This window comes from Mus musculus, chromosome 6 (assembly GCF_000001635.26).
Source record: "Mus musculus strain C57BL/6J chromosome 6, GRCm38.p6 C57BL/6J".
Taxonomy (NCBI): domain Eukaryota; kingdom Metazoa; phylum Chordata; class Mammalia; order Rodentia; family Muridae; genus Mus; species Mus musculus.
The window spans coordinates 29,912,594-29,933,439 of NC_000072.6; the positions used below are offsets into that span (position 1 = coordinate 29,912,594).

Here is a 20,846-nt window from a genome sequence, read left to right on the forward strand (position 1 = left end):
TGAGATTCAGATTTTAAAAAACAAAACAAAAACCTAAAGTATGGATCTAGGTCACCCAATTCCACTGTGTTACCTGGAGTCTGTCATATCCAGCCATAGGAAAGAAGGAAAAGAAAAGGGTCAGGTAGAGATTTATCTTTTAAATCATACTAGAATATGAGTCCAGTTGCCTGTTCTGTCTCAAAGATGACCCAAGTTCAATTCCCAACACCCACCCATATGTTAGCTCACCAGTATCTTACTCCAGCTTCTAGTGAGCCAACATCCTCTGCTGACACTGCAATATACTCTTAAAAAAATAATAAAAAAAAAAAAAGGAAGGAGAGAGACTGCTTAAAGACACTGGTGCACACTGATTACTACATAACCCCAGGTCCAGGCACTATATAGCCTCTGCTGTATCGTGTGCCTCATGTGCTCTGTTTTATCCTGTCTGCCTACTAGTCTAGAAACACAGTACTTGAAGACTTCCTGCAACATATTTTTAGGCTGTCTTAGTGCCAGGTACCATCTATTTAATGGAGTATTTTATCTTTGTGAATTAGCATGCTTAAATAGGGAAAGGAGTGTGTTTTGTCTCTAATTATTCCTATTTTTACCATCAACATTCCATCAGAAGCCTGAGTTTGGAAGTAAAAACCTGGGACAAGGGAATTTGGTAGCATAGTGTTGTGGGAGTTTTTTTATTATTATTAATATTATTGTTTAAAGGTGTTGCTTTCAATTATGTATCTGTGTATGGATATGTGCATCTGAGTGCAGGTGCCTGTGGAAGCCAGAATTACCTACAGATGGTTGTGAGCCACCTGATGTAGGTGCTGGAAACTGAAATCAGGTTCTCTGGAAGAGCATCGAGTGCTCTTAACCACTGATGCATCTATATACTAGCTCCAGTAGTCCAGATTTCAAAATACTGGCAGCATCAACCAGCCTGACATTACCTCCCAGGTATACTTCTGGTTGTTTCTGTGACCAAGGATATTCATGATTGTCACTCTTTGGTAAATAAGCTGAATGGCCTACAGTTTCAAAGTTTTCAGTTGATTGAAGTTTCTTATGACTTCATCCAGTTTTTCCCCCAGACATCTTCCACTTCATGACAAGTTCTGAATATCTATCTGGGCTTATCTTGAGCAGATAGAGGTCCAGTCTTTGCTGTTTTACCATTCACTAGAAAAAGATTACATTCTGATTCTTAGAGATCTTCACATTTTCAATTCCCATCTCTGAAAGCAAAGCCAGATGGAGCTCTAGGCTCAGTTACCTTTAGATAGAAGCCAACGGGAGAAGACCTCCTCAGTGCCACTCCAAACACATCAGTCTTTGCCCTAGGGATAAACAGGAAAAGGAAGAAAGCCTCAAAAGGAGACCCTGTGAGGATGTTCCTGACCAGCTGGGATCACAGGAAAATCATTTCTGGGACTGTCAATCCTAAGTGGCAATTGACTGCTTAAGACAACAGGTACACAAAGAACAGAGAGCTAGACAAAGAACTCTTTAGTAAGAAACCCAATGGGCTTTGCTATGGCAAGGGTGTCGCACTGAAGCAGGCATAACCTAAGCATGGATTGTGGATTTTAATGTAGATTGTACATTTTTAAGAGTTTTAACAAATTATACCCTGAAAAATTCCAAAATCAAGTAGTTTGTGCCTTGAGCCAAAGACTTTCTTGGAAATAAATTCACATGAGTTTATTTACAAAGCCAAGATATTGCAACAGGAGATTTTTGCTCTCCAGGGGATATATTGCAATGTTTAAAGGCATTTTTGGTTGTCATAACTAAAGGGAAAATGCTGCTGGCATCTGTTGGGGACAGCCAAAAGCTCTACTGAACAGCTTAAAACATATGGACACTCTGCCTTAATTTTTCTGTCCAAAATGTTAATACACCATAGATTGTGACCCCCTGTGTTAAACATACAGAAATGTGGTATGCAAAACCAATGAAGAACCAGGCTTAGTGGTGCACACCTGTAACCCCAGAACTTTGGAGACAGGAAGATCAGGAGTTCAAGGTCATCTTCACTTAAACCATGGTTTAAGCCAGCCTGAGCTACATGAGACTGTGACTCAAAAAATAAACAACAACAACAACAAAAAACCACAACGGGGGTTGGGGATTAAGCTCAGTGGTAGAGCGCTTGCCTAGCAAGCTCAAGGCCCTGGGTTCAGTCCTCAGCTCTAGGGAAAAAAAATCACAATGAAGCTTGACCCTACGAAGAAGCTTACATCCACAGTGGCGTAGGAGTGGGACTGGAAGACTGGTGAAATGTTGGGGACCATGAAAAGTACCCAGAAATCTCCAAAGAATATGGTCTTGGTTGATGTCCTCCTTCCCCCTATCACCTGCCAACTAGCAGAAAGGTAAAGAAGAAAAAAGTTGAGGGCCTGGGGAAATGGCTCAGTCATTAAAACCACAAATTGCTCTTGCAGAGGAGCTGAGATGGTGGCTCCCAACCATCTGTAACTCGAGTCCCAGGACATCTTCCCTCTTCTAGCCTCCATGGGCACCAGGAAGCATTTGCTGCACAGACAAAAGACTCATATGCATAAATAATATATTTTTTTAAAGAAATGGGGTTAAGATCTGTACAAAGTCTCATGTCTGTAGTTCCAGTACTCAGGAGGATGAAGGAGGGTTACCATGGCTAGGCTACATAGTTCTAGGCTATTCTGAGCTACAATGTGAAACCATGTCTAAAAAAGAATGGAATTATTCCTAAGAAAAGGAGAAATAATTCCATTGGTTGAGAAGAATACAGTACTAGAATTTGGGATCCCAGCAAAGTTGGTTTGATAGCAACATACCTAATACAGTTAGGAGGATCAAAAAAAAAAAAAAATGTAGAGAAGTAGGAGTCATCTTAAAGATCAGTAGCTGTGCTGGCTGGTTTTGTGCAAACCTGACACCAGAAAGAGTCATTTTGGAAGAGGGAATTTCCATTGAGGAAAAACACCCCAGCAGTCTGACCTGTGTGTGCGCAAGTTTATGGGGCATTTTCTTGGCTGATGGTTGATGTGGAAGGGCCTGGCTCACTGTAAGCAGTTGTATTAAAAAGCGAGGAGGGACAAGCCAGAAAGCACAGTTCCTGCTTCCCTAGGTAATGAGCTGTAGGCTATCAGATGAAACAAACCCTCTCTTACCCAAGTTACTTTTGGTCATGGATTTTTATCACAGCAATTGAAACGCCAAGACTGAAGTAAACCAAGTGAACGGAAGTTTCTTCTATAGAGCAGCATACTTACCACACTGAGACAAGACTTAATGTAATCCTTGGGTGTTCTCTGTGCTTCAGAATTTCCTCATCAATAAAAACTGGATTCGTAAAAAATAACCTGTCCGGAAGAGGTGTGGTACCAAGAAAACACATACAACGCTTGGCACAGTCCCAACTCAATGATCCTTTCACTGTCTTAAAGTCATGGGTTACCATAGCGATTTGGTCCCTCCCATTCCCTTCATCCATTGTCAAGCCAGACCTGCCAATATATTTAAATTGTATTCGGGAGAGAGCCGAATCCACAGCCTTCAACTACCCGGTTACCTTCTGGTTACTTTTAGCTCTTAGGGCGTAGGATTTTTTTTTCTTTTCAATTTAAATATTTATTTGTTTGTATATGGGAATCGGGGAGGACACCAGGAGCATGTGTGGAGGTCTGGTGTCAAAGGACAACTTTTGGCTGTTCATTCTCTCCTTCCACCAAGTGAGGACCCGGGGATCGAACTCAACATCTTAGACTTAGATTAGGATTGTTTTAGAAATGGGAAGGAAAGAGCAGCGGGTGAGGGTGGGAGCTTGCCATCTATTCGCACCAAAAAGAAGGCGCCCACACAGCTAGGGACAAATGACAGGGAGCAGCCCTCAGGGATTTCAGTTAGGTCCCTCCCCGCAACTCTCATTCTCTCCTCCAAGAGTTCTCTTCCGAAAGCTTCCTGAGAGGGTAAGTTTATGGTGTGGTGGCTCAGGTTATCCTGAAGGCCAAGCCCTTTCTGCGACAAAGCGGGATGTCACAGGCGTGCAGCAGCCTGGATGAGGGGGTCCGGGTCTAGTACCGCCGAAACGTAGGCACTTTGGACCAGGGATGGACTAGGGCTCTCAGGAAAAGGCTGCTATGTGGGACAGGAACAGCACTGAAAAGAGCATGCAGCACGGAGCTAAGCCGCCTTGCGCTCAGGGTTCAGAATTCGAATCGTGGAGCTGGACGTGGAGTCTACTAGTCCCAGGCTACCAGCAACTGAGCAGTAAAAATGCCGGGGGTCCATGGGGAAAATATTCCTTGAAAGAGCCCCCGCCTCTGGATGGCTGATTAGCCAATCGCATCTCGGGGCGGGGCCTCGGAGAGTAGTTACAGCCAATCGGAGTTCAGGGGGCGGGGCCTGGTCCCGGGCGCGCGCTGTGGCGGGGTCGCCCTGGGCAGAGATCTTGGAGCTACGGTAGGGAGCCGCTGAGGCGAACCGCTGAAGGGAACCTTCCCAGCATGGACGACCCCGCGGCACCGGGGCCCGCCGGCTCTCCTGCTAATGACAACGGCAACGGGAACGGCAATGGGAACGGGAACGGCAACGGCGGCAAAGGGAAGCCGGCCGTGCCCAAGGGCAGGGAAACGTTCCGCAACCAGCGGCGGGAGTCGGAGGTGAGGAACCCGGAGGTATCCGCCAGCGGGAAGCGGCGGCTGAGGTGGAGCGGCCCTCAGCCCGGTCCCTTCCCGCTGCGGGTCGCCCGCTTTCTTGCCTTGGCCTGCGGTTTTCCTAACCGGCGCGAAGAGCGTAACAGATACTTTCCAGATACTTGACAGCTGCCGCCCGGTGAAGCCGGAATTTGGATCCCGGTGTACCGATGGGGAACCAGCGCATAGAGGTGCAGGGACTGGACGGAGGGGCGGGAGCCCGAGCTCTGCCGCGGGAGGGGAGGGTGGGCTGGCGGGCAGCACGCCCTCCCTCTTCACACTGCAGCAACTGGCACTGGACTGGACCAGACCAGCCTGGAGCACCAGCCTTCCCCTTGCTATATCTCCTGCCCTCGGGTGATGGCGGTGGCTTAGGGAGCGCCTTCCGCGAACAGCTCGCCCCTTTTCTAGGAGGGTTGAAAGACAGGATTCAAGCTGGGATAGGACCAGGGCGACGTTTGAGAGTAGCAGTCCCAGGATGCAGCTAATGGGATGGCTATTTAAATATCTTCCACCTTTTCTTAGGAAAAAAACAAAACCAAAACCAAAAAAAACTAACTTGGGACATGGAAAGGAATGAATTATTATTATTCCCCTACATTTTATCTAGCCATATTCCATCTATCAACCAAGAGCAAAACTGCATACAAGCAGGGACTCAGGGGGAACGAAATGTATGTGGAAGGGGATGTGAAGGTCATCTGGTTTAGCCTTTATTTGATTCGATTTCATCTGGATTTAATTATTTGAGACAGCCCATGGCAACGTCTATTGACAACTTGCCCTGGCTGGGCTTGAACTCACTGTGTAACTGAGGAGAGCTTTGATCCTCCTGCCTCTGTTTTTCAGGTGTTAGGATTACAAAATATGCTACCACAGTGAGCCTAACCTTTCATTTTACTACGTAGAAGCCACGGAGTTGGGGGGATGTGGCTCAGTGATGGAGTGCTTGTGTAGCTTACACAAGACTCTAAATTGATCCCCAGCAGCAGAAAAGGGGTCTGGTCATCTAGAGACAAAAGGTAAAAGAGATAAAACCAACTCTCCTGAGATCAGACACTTGGCTGACAGTGAATGGCCAAAACCACCAAGTTTCAGTGTCTGTCTGGCCAATTGTCTGTCTGTCTGTTTCAGTACCTCCATTTATTATCTGTGTGGCTTTAGGCAAATTAACTAACCTAGTTTCTTTTGTAAAACAGTTACCACTGAATAACTCAGAAGGTTGAGATAATCGAACACAAAGCCTTTTAAACAGTTCATATAATTAATTGGTCAGTACTTATAACTGTCATCATTCTCGTTAAGGGGCAGAGGGAGTCCTAGTCTGTGGTGATTCATTTAAATAGTATTTCACAGTTTCCAAAGTGATCAATCTGTCTATTTGGTTATTTGTTGTACAGAGACCAACACTAGCATATACACTGCCATTAAGCTCTCACCCCCGTCTCCTAGTTCCTAAAAGGTAAATGGAGCAGGGGAAACTGCCCCCAAAGTCACCATCTTGTACAGACAGGGTTTCTTTGTAGGGATTTTCTTTTAAAAGTGCCTTATACCTCCTTCCTCAAGAGAGACATTGGTGTGTTTTTCGATGAAGGAAAAGTTTAATCTTGGCTCATGGTTTCAGAGGACTATTGTGGTGGTGAGGCCATGTTGGAGGACAGCTCAAAACGGAGGAAGTGAAACATTGTTCTTGATCAAATATTTTGAGGGGCTAGCAATGAAGTTACAAGATGTTAATGATATATCAGTGAATAAGGCAGAAGGGTCTTTGCCCTTCTAGAGCAAGCATTCCAGGAAAGGTGGGGAGACACAATATGCAAATAAATGACCCCAGAGTGATAGGCTGGGTCTTCCTTCTGAAGTAGAGGCATGGCACAATCCCCACCTGTCTCAGTCCCCTGCAGGAAAAAGGCTCTCGTAGTGTGTTGCTTTTGCCAGTGAGCTCAGTGTGGCTCCCCGGAGTTTCACCTCCTGACTTTCCGCAGCTGCATTCTTCATGCTTGGAAATGAACAACTGCAGTAATCATCTCTGTCTGGGCTCATTGCCTCCAAAAGCCTTGCTGGAAAAATTAGTGTTACTTCCACCTTCTAAGGCAAAGGGTATGACTGTTAGTACGTCCCCTGTCATCTTTGCAGTGCCCAAATCTGCTTTTCCTTCCCTCTTTGTTTTCCAGTAAAGAAAATCCTTAGGGAAAATAGTTTTCTTTTCCTAGAACTCCTGAAAATTTTGCTAGAAGAGAATTACAATTGGCACAAATCAAGATATAGATAGATAGATAGATAGATAGATAGATAGATAGATAGATAGATAGATAGATAGATATGCATGATAAGGGCATTTCTTGTACTTAACTCTTAGTCTTTACAGTGACCCAGTGAAGAAAACCTTACTATTGTCCTATTTTATGGGTGAGAAAACTGAGCATTTTCCAACAATAGTTACTGATGCCAACTGAATGTCCTACAAATGAATTCAATTCTGACACTAATTGCCCAGATGTAGTGAACATACAAGATTGCCCCCAATTCATATGCAAGCCACAACTGAAGTTCCTAGATGGTATACATTTCTATTTGGCCAACTGTAAACTCAGGTTACTATTACCCCTTTCAAGTTTGAACGATAATTTGCTAGAATGACTGAACTCTGGGGTGTTTATATTTAAGATTCTAATTTTTAAATAAAAGGTTCAAATCAGAAACGTCCAAATAGAAGAAACTCATAGACAAGGTATGGGCTCAGATGGGTATAGAGACTGTGTTCTTTCTAAGAGTCACCATCCTAAGATGCACATGTCTAAGAGCACAGTTTTATTGTTTTGAGACAGGGTTTCTCTGTATAGAACTGGCTGTCCCGAAACTCACTGTGTAGACCAGGCTGGCCTCATAACTCAGAGATCCACCTATCTCTGCCTCCTAGGTGCTAGGATCAAAGGCATGAACCACCAAGCCTGAGCAAAGCCATTTTTTTTTCATTATATCAAACTGCAGGTCATTGTTTCAGGAATCTTCTCACCCCCACCCCACCCCTTTCTTTCTGTGCAGTTGGATGGGTACTTGTGTGCGCATGTGTGTGAAGGCCAGAGAAGAATCACATTCCTGAGCCATTTACTTCGTTTTTTGAAAAAAGCGAAATTGATGTATATTCTTTCTTTGGCAACCTCTTTTCCCATTACCAGAAATTTTTCTCTATTATAGGGCTCTGTGGACTGCCCTACTCTGGAGTTTGAATATGGAGATTCAGACGGGCATGCAGCAGAATTGTCAGGTATGAATAGATGGGTCAGTAGAGAGCGGGAGTGAAATGTGGTCAGGGGGAGAGGGAACAGGCCTGTAGTGTCTGTGACAGCTTGTCTGGTCTTAGCAAAGGGCTATGAAGAAGGGCTGTTACCATTATCTTCCTTTCCCCAACCCAACAAAAGTGCCTCTTTCATATCTCCTTCTGTAAATTCTTGATCTTAGTAGTCTTCATTTGTTCAGTCTATTCCTCTTTCCTGGTAATTCTTTTTCTTTTGCTGCACTGATTTGCTCTCAGATCAGTTCTCTCCACTTTCCAGTATTCACCTCTCTCTTCCTATAATCAATGTGTTCGCATATCTATTCTCTCTGCCACCTTTCTTTTAAAAATAACATTCTATCTCTGTCTACCCATCCTAATCTTTCTCCTAGTACTTGCCCTTATTAAAATTCCAGCCACAGCAGAAGGAGATTATAGGTAATTGGCTGGCTGGGTAAGGCTGGCCATCTCACCTACATCAGTCATGGTCAAGCTCTGCTGTAGGTATTTGAGTTGGGGTTAAATGATTCCATTCTTTTCTCAGTTCTGGGCTGCTGCTTCCTGTCTGGAATTTTAGAATAGGGCAAACGTGATCTCCTCACATTGAGGGCCTCCATACCACACGTGCTATGAATGCTAGTTATTAATAAATGAGCTTTGGGTAGAGATGGTGTGAAAGTTAAATATTCTGTCACATGGAAATGACACTTTGAGACACGCTTTTTCAGATAAAAAGACAAACATTTTTGCAGAAGCTCTGGTGAATAAGCACAGTGAATAAATTTTGCAGTGAGTGACAGAAATATTGAGGTTTAATAACGAACAAAGGATTAGAATCTAGAATCTGAGTCTGTGGAGAAAGAAAGAGATAAACAAAAGAGAGATGACTAATCTGTTAGAGAACTAGACGGAGAATAAGAACTCACAGGAAAGAAAGTCAGAAAGTCAGTAGATATATATAGGGGCATGTATGAGGCTCTCTGTTGAATCCACAGAACCACAAAAGTGTCTGTGCCTGTGTCTGTGTCTGTCTGTCTGAAAAGATGTTCAAGGTTTGATTTTTTTTTTCATTTTTTTTATGTGCATTGGTATTTTACCTGCACGTATGTCTGTGTAAAGGTGTTTGATCCCCTAGAATTGAAGTTACAGACATGGTGAGCTTCCATGTGGGTGCTGTGAATTGAACCTAGGTCCTCTGGAAGAGCAGCCAGCGCTCCTAACCACTAAGCCATTTCTCCAGCCCAAATTTATTAATTAATGAAGAGAAAATATTTTTAAAACACGAGATATTATTTCACAACCGTTAGACTGAAAAATGTAAAGGTTGGCAAGATGGATCAGCTGGTAAGGCCATTGTCATCAAGGCTCATGGCCTGCCTGAGTTTGAATCTCAGACTCCAGTGGTGGTGGGAGAAGAGAACTGACTCACACAAGTTATCTTCTGACTTCTATATGTGCAGTATGGCACTCATGCCCATACAGATACACACAAAATTAATTAAGTAATTAATTAAAGGTTTAAAAAAACTTCAAAGGCCTAATGAGCATTTATTTTTCCACACAGCTATGTGTAGCAGTATGAAGGCGCAAAGTATAAAATTGGAAAGCAATTAGGTCATATCTAATAAAGTTGAAGATGTGCACATATTATGACCCAGTAATTTTATTCCTAGATATTCAACTAAGAACTTTATACTTGGGCACAAACAGTGTTTATTTCAGCCTTGTTTTTAATTATGAAAAGTTGAAAACAACCTAAAATTCCTATTTGCAAGGGAATTGATAGACTAGCATGTAGATATAGTTGGTCTGCATACAGTCATTAATATAATTGATCTGTATCAATATACTTCAGTATGAATAGATGCCCAAAACAAAATGGAGACAAGGAAATAATGCAAAAGAATTTATACAGTTATGGTAATGTTAAGATTAAAAATAGAACAGTATCAGAGATACACTTTTAAAATTTTTAGATTTATTTTATTTGACGTGTATGAATGTTTAGCCTGCATGCATATATGTGTACTATGCATGTGCCCGGACCTGAGGAGTTGGATAGTTGGGAGCCACAATATGGGTGCTGGGAAATGAATCTGGATCCTATGCATATACCCACCCTGATATACTGTTTATAGACACAAACAAAGGTAGTAAAAATCTAAAAATGGGCGTGTGTGGAATGCATACCAAATTCATGGTGGTAATTACTTCCAGAGAAAGAAATAATACTGGAGGGTAGTCTGAAGCGAGTATGGCAGATGTTATACTCGTGTAATCTGAGTAGAAGATACTTTAATGTATCTTATAATTATCTGCAAATGAAATCTCATTATTAATACTTTAAAAATAAGGACAAAGTTCAGCAGTGTTTACCTTCCTGACTACTATTTCCTGACTTTTCTAGCCTAATACATACATATACATACAAATACATACATGTATACTTACATTTACATTAATGAACTAATGATTGACATATTTAAAATTTAAAGTTGAGATTTGTTCCTGGCCACCCCCAGAATTTGAAACACAACTGTTCTAACTCCCAGGTAATTCTCAGCCTTTATCTTAGTTGGCTGGATTATAAGTAAATTTCAATTGCTTTATGGTATAGGTGGAATCAATTTTGAGATGCTAATCTGTTTGATTTTAATTTATCTTCTGTAAAATGAGGGTGCAAAGTGATGTTCTGGTTGCTGCAGGAGCAGGGGACATTGTTATCCTGTTTTATATTCAGAGGTTATGATCAGTAGTTAGTTTTTCCTGAACACAAAAGCCTTTGACAACCCTAGGTACTTTCCACGTGATTTGCCACATCATCTGCCCAGGTGGCCATATGTAGGAACCTATATTTCTGTACCCTTCAAGGAAAGTGAACTGGCTCCCAACCTGTGTGTGTGTGTGTGTGTGTGTGTGTGTGTGTGTGTGTGTGTGTTTAGTCCTTATCTTGGCTTCCTAAACAGCATAGATTCTTGCTTCCAAGATCCTGAGTTGTGTTACCCTTCTCTTCCCTGCAGTTAGGCTGCTTCTGGCCTGGTTTGTTGGTACAGAATGGATTGCAGCCCTAAGAGAAACAGAAGTGATAACATTAAGCCCTCTCTGTACTCCAACCCTCTGCCTGGCCCTTACCAAATGGCGAAGGCTGTCTTCCTTCTCTGCTGCCAGCCATCTGGCAGGAGGACAGGTTTGATAGTTTAATCACCCAGGGACACACACGGCTATTTTTAACTGTTCCGAAAGGGAGGAGACTGGCTCTAGATTGAATTGGACACAACAATGTGTTGGAACCTTCAGCTCCTTCAAGCGATACTCTCTACTCTCAATTCTTCATTGGGGGTTCTAAATGTGACCATTTTGTCTTTCTGCTACAGAATTATATAGCTACACGGAGAACCTGGAATTTACCACTAACAGGAAGTGCTTTGAAGAAGATTTCAGGACTCAAGGTGATGCTACGTCTTTCTTTATCCACAGGAATGTGCCATTTTCCTCCACTTCCTTCAGATATCCCAGTCTGATCCAGTAACAGACCAAATCAAAGTTTGATTCTTCATCCCCTTCACAACCGAATACTCTTCATTTCTTGCATATGGAGTACAGAATTCCTTCTACAGGGAAGATGCAACCAAGAGAAGCAGAGGGATGGCTCAGCAAGGCTGAACACTTTAGTCCCTTCTGCCCGGTGGAATCCTGGGCCTAGCCTAGTCCTTAATGTTTAGCTTCTGTCTGTAGCTCTGCCCCACCACCAGTACCAGCTTTATATTCCCTGACTGTGACCCCTTCAGATGCTTCACTACTTTCTCAGTGGCAATTTAATTTTTAATTCAACAAATGTCTGCTGAGTATCTGTTGTGTCAGAGATGCAGGAGGCAGAGGTGGAAGTAATTTGCAGCTTCCACAAATAAGTTGTATAGTCTGGGGAGCTATGCATGTCACAAAAGAAGCCAAGGCCAGGGGAAACTAGGAAATGTCACAGTAAAGCAAGAGTGTTAGGGGCAGAGCTTTTGGTTTGGGCTCGAGTGTGGAAGAGGGCCTCTTGTATCAGGCATGGAAGGATGACTAGGGGTCGGATGTGAATGGAGACAGAGGGACACCTTGAGGAAAGGCAGGGAACAGAATATGCTGTGTGAATAAAAGTGGGAATGGTAAATATATGGGTACAGAGTAGGTTCAGATGAGGATATTTTGGGTCCTTTTGTTTTCTTAGCTTAATAAGGAAAGCTTGAGTGAGAGGTGTGGCTTAGTGATAGAGCTTGCCTAGCATGTACAAGGCCGAGGGTTCAATCCTCAGTACTGAAATACATAAATAAGAAAAGGCTTGGAGAGAAGAATCATGGGATCAGAAGTAGATTTATTATCAGGGCCCTTTCTAGGAAGAAGTGGCAGTAGCCAGTATTAGCTGTGTGTGGCTTTACATCCTAGTGCAAGACACTAAGGAATGGCTGGAGTTGGAAGAAGATGCCCAGAAGACCTATGTGATGGGACTTCTGGACCGACTGGAGGTGGTCAGTAGGGAGAAACGGCTTAAGGTGGCCCGGGCTGTTCTCTATCTAGCTCAAGGTAAGTGTCCGTCCTTGCTGACTTGATAGGGGCAGAAGCTAGAGAGGGACGTGCATAAAGCAGTCTTACTGGGAAAGCAGGGTCCCTTACATCTCAGCGATGGGTCTTGCTATGTTAGGAGTGGCCTGTCCTTATAAGGAGGACCAAGAGGTAGTATTGGATATTGTTGTGGAGCTCTTGGGATCTGCCTAAGAACTCTTGCTCCTCCTGCCTCTGCCTCTGCCTCCTTAGTTAGGATTACAGCCACACCCTGTGCATGTCAGGATTCTCACATGGATTCCCCCTCTAATCTGGCCTATACGTGTATATGAAGATGAGCAAGAGAATCCATGTCGGGAGAGCTGATGCCCTGGCACCAGCCCTGAAGTTTTTATGGCATTTTAAAGGTTCAAGCCAGTGCAGCAGCAGGAAGGGATGCTGTGAGTAATTTGGAGATAATCAGAACTAAATGAGATTAATTGGGAAAAGCTTGCCAGCAGAAACCTGTTAGCCAGGTGTTGGAAGGGGCGCTGAGATAGTCTTGCTAAAGTGCTCTGAGCATGCGAGGATTGCTGGCGAACCTACAAATTGGGAACTAAAAAAAAATTGTAAAAGAGAAAAAAAGAACAATAAATGGGAAGTAAAGACGAGGAAAGGGAAGCGTGCAGTAAATAAGGTGGCACTTCTGAATCACTTAGGTCTGCTGCAATAACAAACTCCCAGTTGCCAATACAAGGTCCTTTTGCTTAAAGGCTCTGTCTGCAGCCCACACTGGGCAATCAGGAAGCAGGGGGGATTAGCACACTCAATCTCCATAAAAATGGCTAACAAGATTGAGGAGATGGCCTTGATTCTCTCACTGCTCTAGGGTGAAATGATCTGCACTGTGTGTTTCCAGAAAGCCCCCTGGGACTGAACTCTTTCAGCTGCCCCTTCCCTCTCTCACTTCCCCTATTTCTCTTCTGGTGATCCCTGAGAGATGCATTCCCACATAGACTATTTGCCTTTGCATCCTTATCTCAGGGTCTCCTTAGGGGTGGGGTTGAAGATGGGCCACTTCTGGTGCAAGAGAAACCCACTCAGTCGAGCCCTAGCTGTTCTTCCAGAGGATCTGACTTCAATTCCCAGCACCCATACTGCAGCTCACAACTGTCGGTAATCCAGCTCCAAGTGACTTGACACCCTCACACAGACATACATGCAGGCAAAACACCAGTGCACATAGAGTAAAAGTCAATCATAAAGCAAAAAGAGATTGGCCATTGGTGAGCACATTTGGCTTACCCAGGAAACTACCTCTTTTCTCTACTGACTCACTCAGCTAAGAAAGTCCTTATGTGCCCTGCCCAAACCTGTGAGCCTCGTGATTCTGTAAAGTATTGGCAAAGTTTGAAGATCATGAGGTGGGGTAGAAAAGAATTAAATACCTGCCCCCTCCAACTCCAGGCCCTATAGCAATTTTCTGATCCTCTAGGCACTTTCGGGGAATGTGATTCCGAGGTCGATGTGCTACACTGGTCCAGATACAATTGCTTCCTGCTCTACCAGATGGGGACCTTCTCGGCCTTCCTGGAGCTACTCCACATGGAAATCGAGTAAGCAGCCTCAGAGAGGGCTGGCTTAGAAACTTTCTTGAAGGATTCACATGTCTGTGGAGTTCCTCGGTAGATTTCTCTATGGGAATCTCCACTCAAAGCTCACTGACAGGGTTCTTCCTCCTCGAGGCTGAACTAAGCAGCTGCTACAATCCTGAGCCTCACACACCTATCCTGGTTTGGATACCTTTTCAATCTAAGCACCTTTTCAACTGAGCCTAACTCCATCATAAACACAAGAGAAAACAGACCAGTTTCTGTCGTTGTAACTATTTATTTGTCATGAGTTATAACTGTAGAAGTGGCCTTTTCTGCTGCTGCTACTTTCTCTTGTGCCTGCCATCCAGGACTTTAAGATACACTGAAGTCTGCTTGTTATGTATCAGATATTGCTTAGCATCTGTTTTGTCTCCAGCACAGGGGTAAGTATAGTGGGGAATCACAAGAGGACCTGATACCACAGACCCTCTTATTTGCCTGTCTTCACCATACATGAGGATTTCAAAGGTCTACAGGTTCCTTAGATGAGTCTGTCGCTGCATAAGCAGGGGATAGCAGGTGTTTGTGTTTATGTGTAGAGTAAGTGAACGCAGGGAGGAAAAGGCCTGATGGGTTCCTGTTCTTTCATTCCTCTCCGTGGCAGCAACAGCCAGGCCTCGAGTAGTGCCCTTCGGAAACCAGCTGTCTCCATTGCTGACAGCACTGAGCTCAGGTGAGTGAAGTGACCCTGGGCTGTGGACAGAGGTGATGAGTGGCATGTGTTACCCTTTTTCCAAATCCCAGATGAGTGGGACGTTACCTTCTAGCCAGTCTTCTCTGATTGGACCCCCACTGATGTCATCCTTGAAGTCTGGAACTACTGGCTGGGAACTGCCTTGGGCATCTCTTACGAACCTTTTGTAACCCCAGGGTACTGCTGAGTGTCATGTACCTAATGGTGGAAAATATCCGCCTGGAGCGAGAAATAGACCCTTGTGGGTGGAGGACAGCCCGAGAGACCTTCCGAACTGAACTGAGTAAGGAATAGCATGTGAGGAGGGGCTGGGGAGAGAGCTCTGCGGGTGGATGGGAAGCAGAGTCTGCCAGGGAGGAAAGCTCTCCTTTTGTGTTCTTTTGTTGTTTTGTTTGTTTGTTTGTTTGTTTTCTTTTTTAAAGTAGCATCTTTTTCTTTTTAAGGCAAAGATATTGCATGGGGCGTGAGGGCTGAGTTTGATTGCACCCCTGTGTGTATTAGTTTTCTTGGTTAGTATTGAGAATAGCCATTCTTCTATTTCATCATAAATCCCATATGCGGGAAAATGAGTTGAATAGTCTTAAAAACTGAACTTTGTTCTAATGTAAGTTGAACTGGTCATCTGACAAGTATAAGATGTGAAAGCATTTTATACACACACACACACACACACACACACACACACACATAGATAGATAGATGTAAATAAGTAAAGAATGAAGTATAGTCCATGAAATACCTTGATTCCTTTAGCTAGAAAGTCACATCATTACTGTTACTTCCTGCTTGCTCTGATCCTCAAAGCATTTCCTTAACCTCTAGGTATGGAGTACATCCTGCCCTCCACCTTGTCCTTTAAGGAAGTTCCTTCTGGGGTCTCACTGTGCCTCCTTTATAAGAGAAAGTACTCTGGAATTTTTCAGAGGAGGTTGAGTGCCTTCCTCAGTGTGCCCAGACTCCGGGATCTTAGGGCAGGATGTCAGCTACTACTTCTCACTTCCTCTCGATTCTCCTTATACCTCAGGTTTCTCCACACATAATGAAGAGCCGTTTGCACTCCTGCTGTTTTCCATGGTTACCAAATTCTGCAGTGGCCTGGCCCCCCACTTTCCAATAAAGAAGGTTCTGCTTCTGCTCTGGAAGGTGGTCATGGTAAGTGGCTGATCATCTCCATTCCTACCTCATCCAATCAGATTTCTCTAATCTGTGTCTATGAGCTGGAGCTAGGCAGCTGTTAGTCCCTGAGAACCAAGAGAAGCAGAGGGCCTTCCTGGAGTCACCAAATAGTCTGCATCATCTGCATCATCAGGCTTCGCTTTCTACTGGACGAATCTGTTGGATGCCACTCTCTGAGTTGAAGATGCCAGTGGCACCTTTCCCTAACAGAATTGATGTTTCATAGAAAGCACACTAGCTGGCCACTGGGAATCTGGCTGTGTTCATTACAATGAGCATTCGGCAATTCTGTACCTGTTTCTGTAACTATGAAATGTTAAGACTAATGCATGCCTTTTCTTCCAGTAGAGGATAGGCATTCTTACAAGTATATAGTTAATAATTTGTTATTTATTCTTCACCCTGACCCTTCATTCTATAGTCTTCCTCTGGGTCGAATTCTATGGGGCTAGAGGATCAACATACCCTGCTAGTAGGCCTCACAGGGAAACCCACCTCTTGACTGCAGAGGAAACTGTGACTCTAGGGCATTCCAGCATCTGAATGTGCTCCTTAAAATGAGAGATTGTGCCAAGGATGGTGGCATATGGTTGTAAAACTCGATAGACTAAGGATGAAGTTTGCAAGTTTAAAGCCAGTTTGGGCTACACAGTGGGACCCTGCTCAAGAAACAAAACAAAGGGAGGGTTGTCTTCCGTTCTTTAAACTTTTTCCAGTGGGGACCCTCCTCACTTCTAATGTCTGGTACTGTTTCCAGCCCTGGGTCAATGAGTAATGCTGTGCTTTATTCTGGCCCTAGAGACCCTCAGACTAGAGTAGTGATCATGTTTGTTCCTTCATGTTCCTAGTTCAAGAGGCAGTGTGAGGACATTGAAGTTGAGGTGCTTCCCTTCCAGCACATAAGAGAACACAGTGTTCCTCTGACTGTGTTCTCTTATGACTGCCCTCCCTTCCCTCTCTGATCTTTCTCCTGTTTCAGAACAATTGTTTTTAAATTTTAATATAATTACATCACTTTCCCTTTTCCCTTCACATGGGCCCATCCCTTGTTCCTTACTCTCTCTGAAACTTATAGCCTCTTGTTTTTAGTTACTGGTGTGTGTGTGTGTTTCTATTTCTAAATACATAAATATAGCATGCTCAGAGCTGACACTTGGTATTGGATAACTTCCCCTTTCCTTTTTACTCTTTAGTTTACCCTTGGTGGATTTGAGCACCTTCAGGCTCTCAAAATACAGAAGCGTGCAGAGTTGGGCCTGCCTCCACTAGCTGAAGACAGTATCCAGGTTGTAAAGAGCATGCGTGCTGCCTCCCCGCCTTCTTACACTCTTGATCTGGGGGAGTCTCAGCTGGCTCCTCCACCCTCCAAGCTGCGGGGACGCCGTGGTTCTCGAAGGGTATGGACCAAACATATAGTAGTACTGGGGTATTGACTGGTCAAAAAAAAAAAAAATCAAGATCCTAAGGTATTATGGATATGGTAGGAAAAGGCAGTAGATGGCCATCCCAGATTGGCCCTGTAACCAACATGAATCCTTAGTGTCTATACCTTGGCCTCTCCTCTGGCCATGCATGTGTTATTGGTCTAGACCTCAGTGAGCAGAGTTGCTTAGCATCTTAAATATGAGTTAGTTTAGAATTCTGAGAGTAGGGACCCTGAAAAGAGCATCTAGCAAATCTACATGTCTATCATGAATCACCATTTTCTTGGCAGAAAGAAGTTTTATTTTGAGCCACCATCCTCTGTCTGGCCTTGGACCACAAGCTTACATTTGAGAGATGGCTGGTTAGGGTTCTAGGCAATGTGTAATCTTGAGAAGTTCTAAATAAGTTACCCTGAGCCATGGCCACATTTTCATGAACTCACCTGGCTAAGTTACCAGAGTTTGCCAATTAAAGATGACAGGGTTCAATCCAGTCTAAATTGTAGGCAGTATGACTTTTTTTTTTTTTTTTTTTTTAGAAACCTTTCTTTTTTGTTTCATAAAGTAATGCTTACTCATTGTAGAAAATTTGGAACAAATATAAAAATGTGATAAAGAGAGAAAACTCACCCACAAGCTTAACAACCAGAGGCAGTGACTGTTAACTTTTTGGCCTATTTCTGTCCAGCCTTTTTTTCTTTATGCAATAAGATTTAGCATTCTAAGCTTACTGTCTTCTGCCTGGCAGCAAGCTTCTGTCATCTTCTTCCCCAGTCAGCCAGCTGGTGTATGCTGACAGAAAGCACATTCACTGAATGTTCACCTAAGCAGAGCATAATTAGGAAGGAAAGTGCAGGGGGTGGGGCGCGGTTAGCATCAGTGCGTTTGAAAGCTAGCTGGGTATCACACAGGTACTGTCTATGCTCCGTTTCTTGGCCTTGATCATCTTTCCCAGGAGCTACTCCTACGATTGAGTCCAGTGAGTGATAAGAAGGAGATGGGGAATGCAATGTTCTCACAGTAGATAGCTTTCGACCTCATGTTTCCTGAAGTCTAGAGAGAGTTCAGACAAGGTCACCATATGCTCTGTATTTCCCTCCATCCCCCAGCAACTCCTCACCAAGCAAGACAGCCTGGACATCTACAATGAAAGGGATCTCTTCAAGACTGAGGAACCAGCCACAGAGGAGGAAGAAGAATCTGCGGCTGATGGAGAACGAACCTTGGATGGAGAGTTAGACCTGCTAGAACAGGATCCTCTGGTGCCACCTCCACCCTCACAGACACCTCTCTCTACTGACCGGGTAGCCTTTCCCAAGGGCCTGCCCTGGGCCCCGAAGGTTAGGTAGGTTTAATGGTACCACTAATCCTGAACTTTGAGATTTCAATCACTGAAGAGCCAGGGTGGAAGCACACACACTCAGTGTTCATTAACCTGGTGTGGTAATCAACCCCTGGCCTAAAGTTCCTTCTGTCCCACTCTGTCTTCTTCCAAATGAATGAAAGGAGATCTGAAAAGTTCCTTTTTTTTTTTTCCCCCAAGACAGGGTTTCTCTGTGTAGTCCTTGCTGTCCTGGAACTCACTCTGTAGACCAGGCTGGCCTCGAACTCAGAAATCTGCCTGCCTCTGCCTCCCAAGTGCTGGGATTAAAGGCGTGCGCCACCACCGCCTGGCAAAAGTTCTCTTTCTTAAGGTTTGTTTTGTTTTGTTTTCTTCTTCTCTCTGATACTGGTCTCTTCACTGTCATCTCAGACAGAAGGATATTGAACACTTCTTGGAGATGAGCAGAAACAAGTTCATTGGATTCACTCTGGGGCAGTAAGTGACTAGCTATTTTTAAAATGGATATAAAGTATGTTAGAGAAAGCCATGAATCTTCCTCACTAGGATTTGTAAAGCTAAAAAGGCTTTCACTGTCAAGGGTGTCACTAGGCTACATAGTCCATAAGTGTGAATCTGTCACCTGCAGATCAAGTGACTAGCTAAGAGGCCATATGATAGAAGTCTCCTGATTTTCAGAAATGCTTCTGCATGTGATTATTTTTGTGACCTTAAGCAAGCTGATGGACCTTGAACCTTATATAAGAAGATATAGGAGAGCAGGAATAGATGCTGAAGTATGTGATTCCAGAGTATTTGGGTCGTTTTCTCTTTGAGCTTATTATGGTTTGGTGTTTTGTACCTTTTACAGGGACACAGATACCTTGGTTGGATTACCTCGACCCATCCATGAGAGTGTGAAGACTCTAAAGCAGGTGACAGGGTGGGCTTTCATTCTTCGGGGGTAAGGAGCCATCAAACCAAGTCAGATTACCACTGCCTTGGGTACTTAGAGTAGTTCTTTCAGAATATTCAGGACCTTCTGCATCTCCCCTGCAGGCCTTTTGGCCAAATAGGAGAAGGCAGGGCTCTCTACTTACCCAGTTTCCTGCATTCAGATAGATGAAAATGAAATTACTTTCTCTTGTTTCTTTTCCCTCTATCACTCTCTTTCTCTTCCCATTTGTTGCTTCCTTGTATTTCTCTCTTCTCTATCCCCATAGGTCCACTAGCTTCTGAAGGCCACATGTTAGGTAGCAATCTTCGTTATATCAGTATATGTATACACACAAAGAATGTGGAGTCATACATAACTCCATACACACATGCATGTACATCAAACATGTATGAGCAGTATTCCAAGGGCAAAGGTCTATTCTCGGCTTCCCCTTGCACTTTGAAGGTAAATGACAAGGTATCTGCTAGTATTCAACAAATATAGAAATATAATACATAGAAATATTGTTCATGAAGTACTGCTCAGAGCTAATAATTCATAAGTGAGTTAGATTCTTGCTTCCAAAGCAAGGTTTTATAGTTTTTTTGGATGATAAACTCATTTTCTCTGAACAAGGAAAGTTAAGGAGGAGCCTGGGGGAGGAGGAGACTCATGAGAATTTGGTTCTCAACCCTTGTTGATGTTTTCTTATTTCTGCCAGCACAAGTATATCTCCATTGCAGATATACAGATAAAGAATGAAGAGGAGCTGGAGAAATGTCCCTTGTCTTTGGTGAGTCAAGGGCTCTGGCACACAGAAGGTGGGCAAAAAGAACTGTTTGCAGTTCTGTTGCAGGGCATACATTGTGCATGCACTGATTCAGCTTGTTAAAGACAAAGGACCTGTGCTGTATGAAAATAGGGGACAGCAATTAAATAACTAAACAAGACCGTTGGGCTGGAGAGGTGGCTCAGCAGTTAAGAGCACTGACTACTCTTCCCTCTGGATTCAATTCCCAGCAACCACATGGTGGCTCCCAGCCATCCATAATAAGATCAGACGCCCTCTTCTGGTGTGTCTGAAGACAGCTACAGTATACTGACATATAATAAATAAATAAATAAATACATTTTCTGAGCTGGGCAGTGGTAATCCCAGCACTTGGGAGGC

General features: G+C 43.8%; 1 protein-coding gene across 8 annotated transcripts in view; it reads left to right on the forward strand.

The window, feature by feature from the left end:
* The first annotated feature begins 4,382 nt into the window (after positions 1–4,382).
* Strip2 (striatin interacting protein 2) overlaps positions 4,383–20,846 on the forward strand; it is a 42,706-nt gene continuing 26,242 nt past the window's right edge. For 3 of the 8 annotated variants that reach the window (XM_006505118.4, XM_011241067.2, XM_011241068.2), the window contains exons 1-13: positions 4,383–4,637; positions 7,869–7,938; positions 11,322–11,396; positions 12,373–12,510; positions 13,964–14,084; positions 14,728–14,796; positions 14,994–15,100; positions 15,842–15,969; positions 17,187–17,390; positions 18,527–18,762; positions 19,171–19,236; positions 19,610–19,673; positions 20,397–20,468. In XM_006505118.4, coding sequence (XP_006505181.1) covers positions 4,482–4,637; positions 7,869–7,938; positions 11,322–11,396; positions 12,373–12,510; positions 13,964–14,084; positions 14,728–14,796; positions 14,994–15,100; positions 15,842–15,969; positions 17,187–17,390; positions 18,527–18,762; positions 19,171–19,236; positions 19,610–19,673; positions 20,397–20,468 — 1,506 coding nt within the window. In that variant the 5' untranslated portion in view covers positions 4,383–4,481. Of the gene's footprint in view, positions 4,638–7,868; positions 7,939–11,321; positions 11,397–11,424; positions 12,511–13,963; positions 14,085–14,727; positions 14,797–14,993; positions 15,101–15,841; positions 15,970–17,186; positions 17,391–18,526; positions 18,763–19,170; positions 19,237–19,609; positions 19,674–20,396; positions 20,469–20,846 lie in introns of all 8 variants that reach the window. The other 5 variants (NM_177204.3, NM_001037740.1, NR_104576.1 and 2 more) reach the window with 4 other exon arrangements.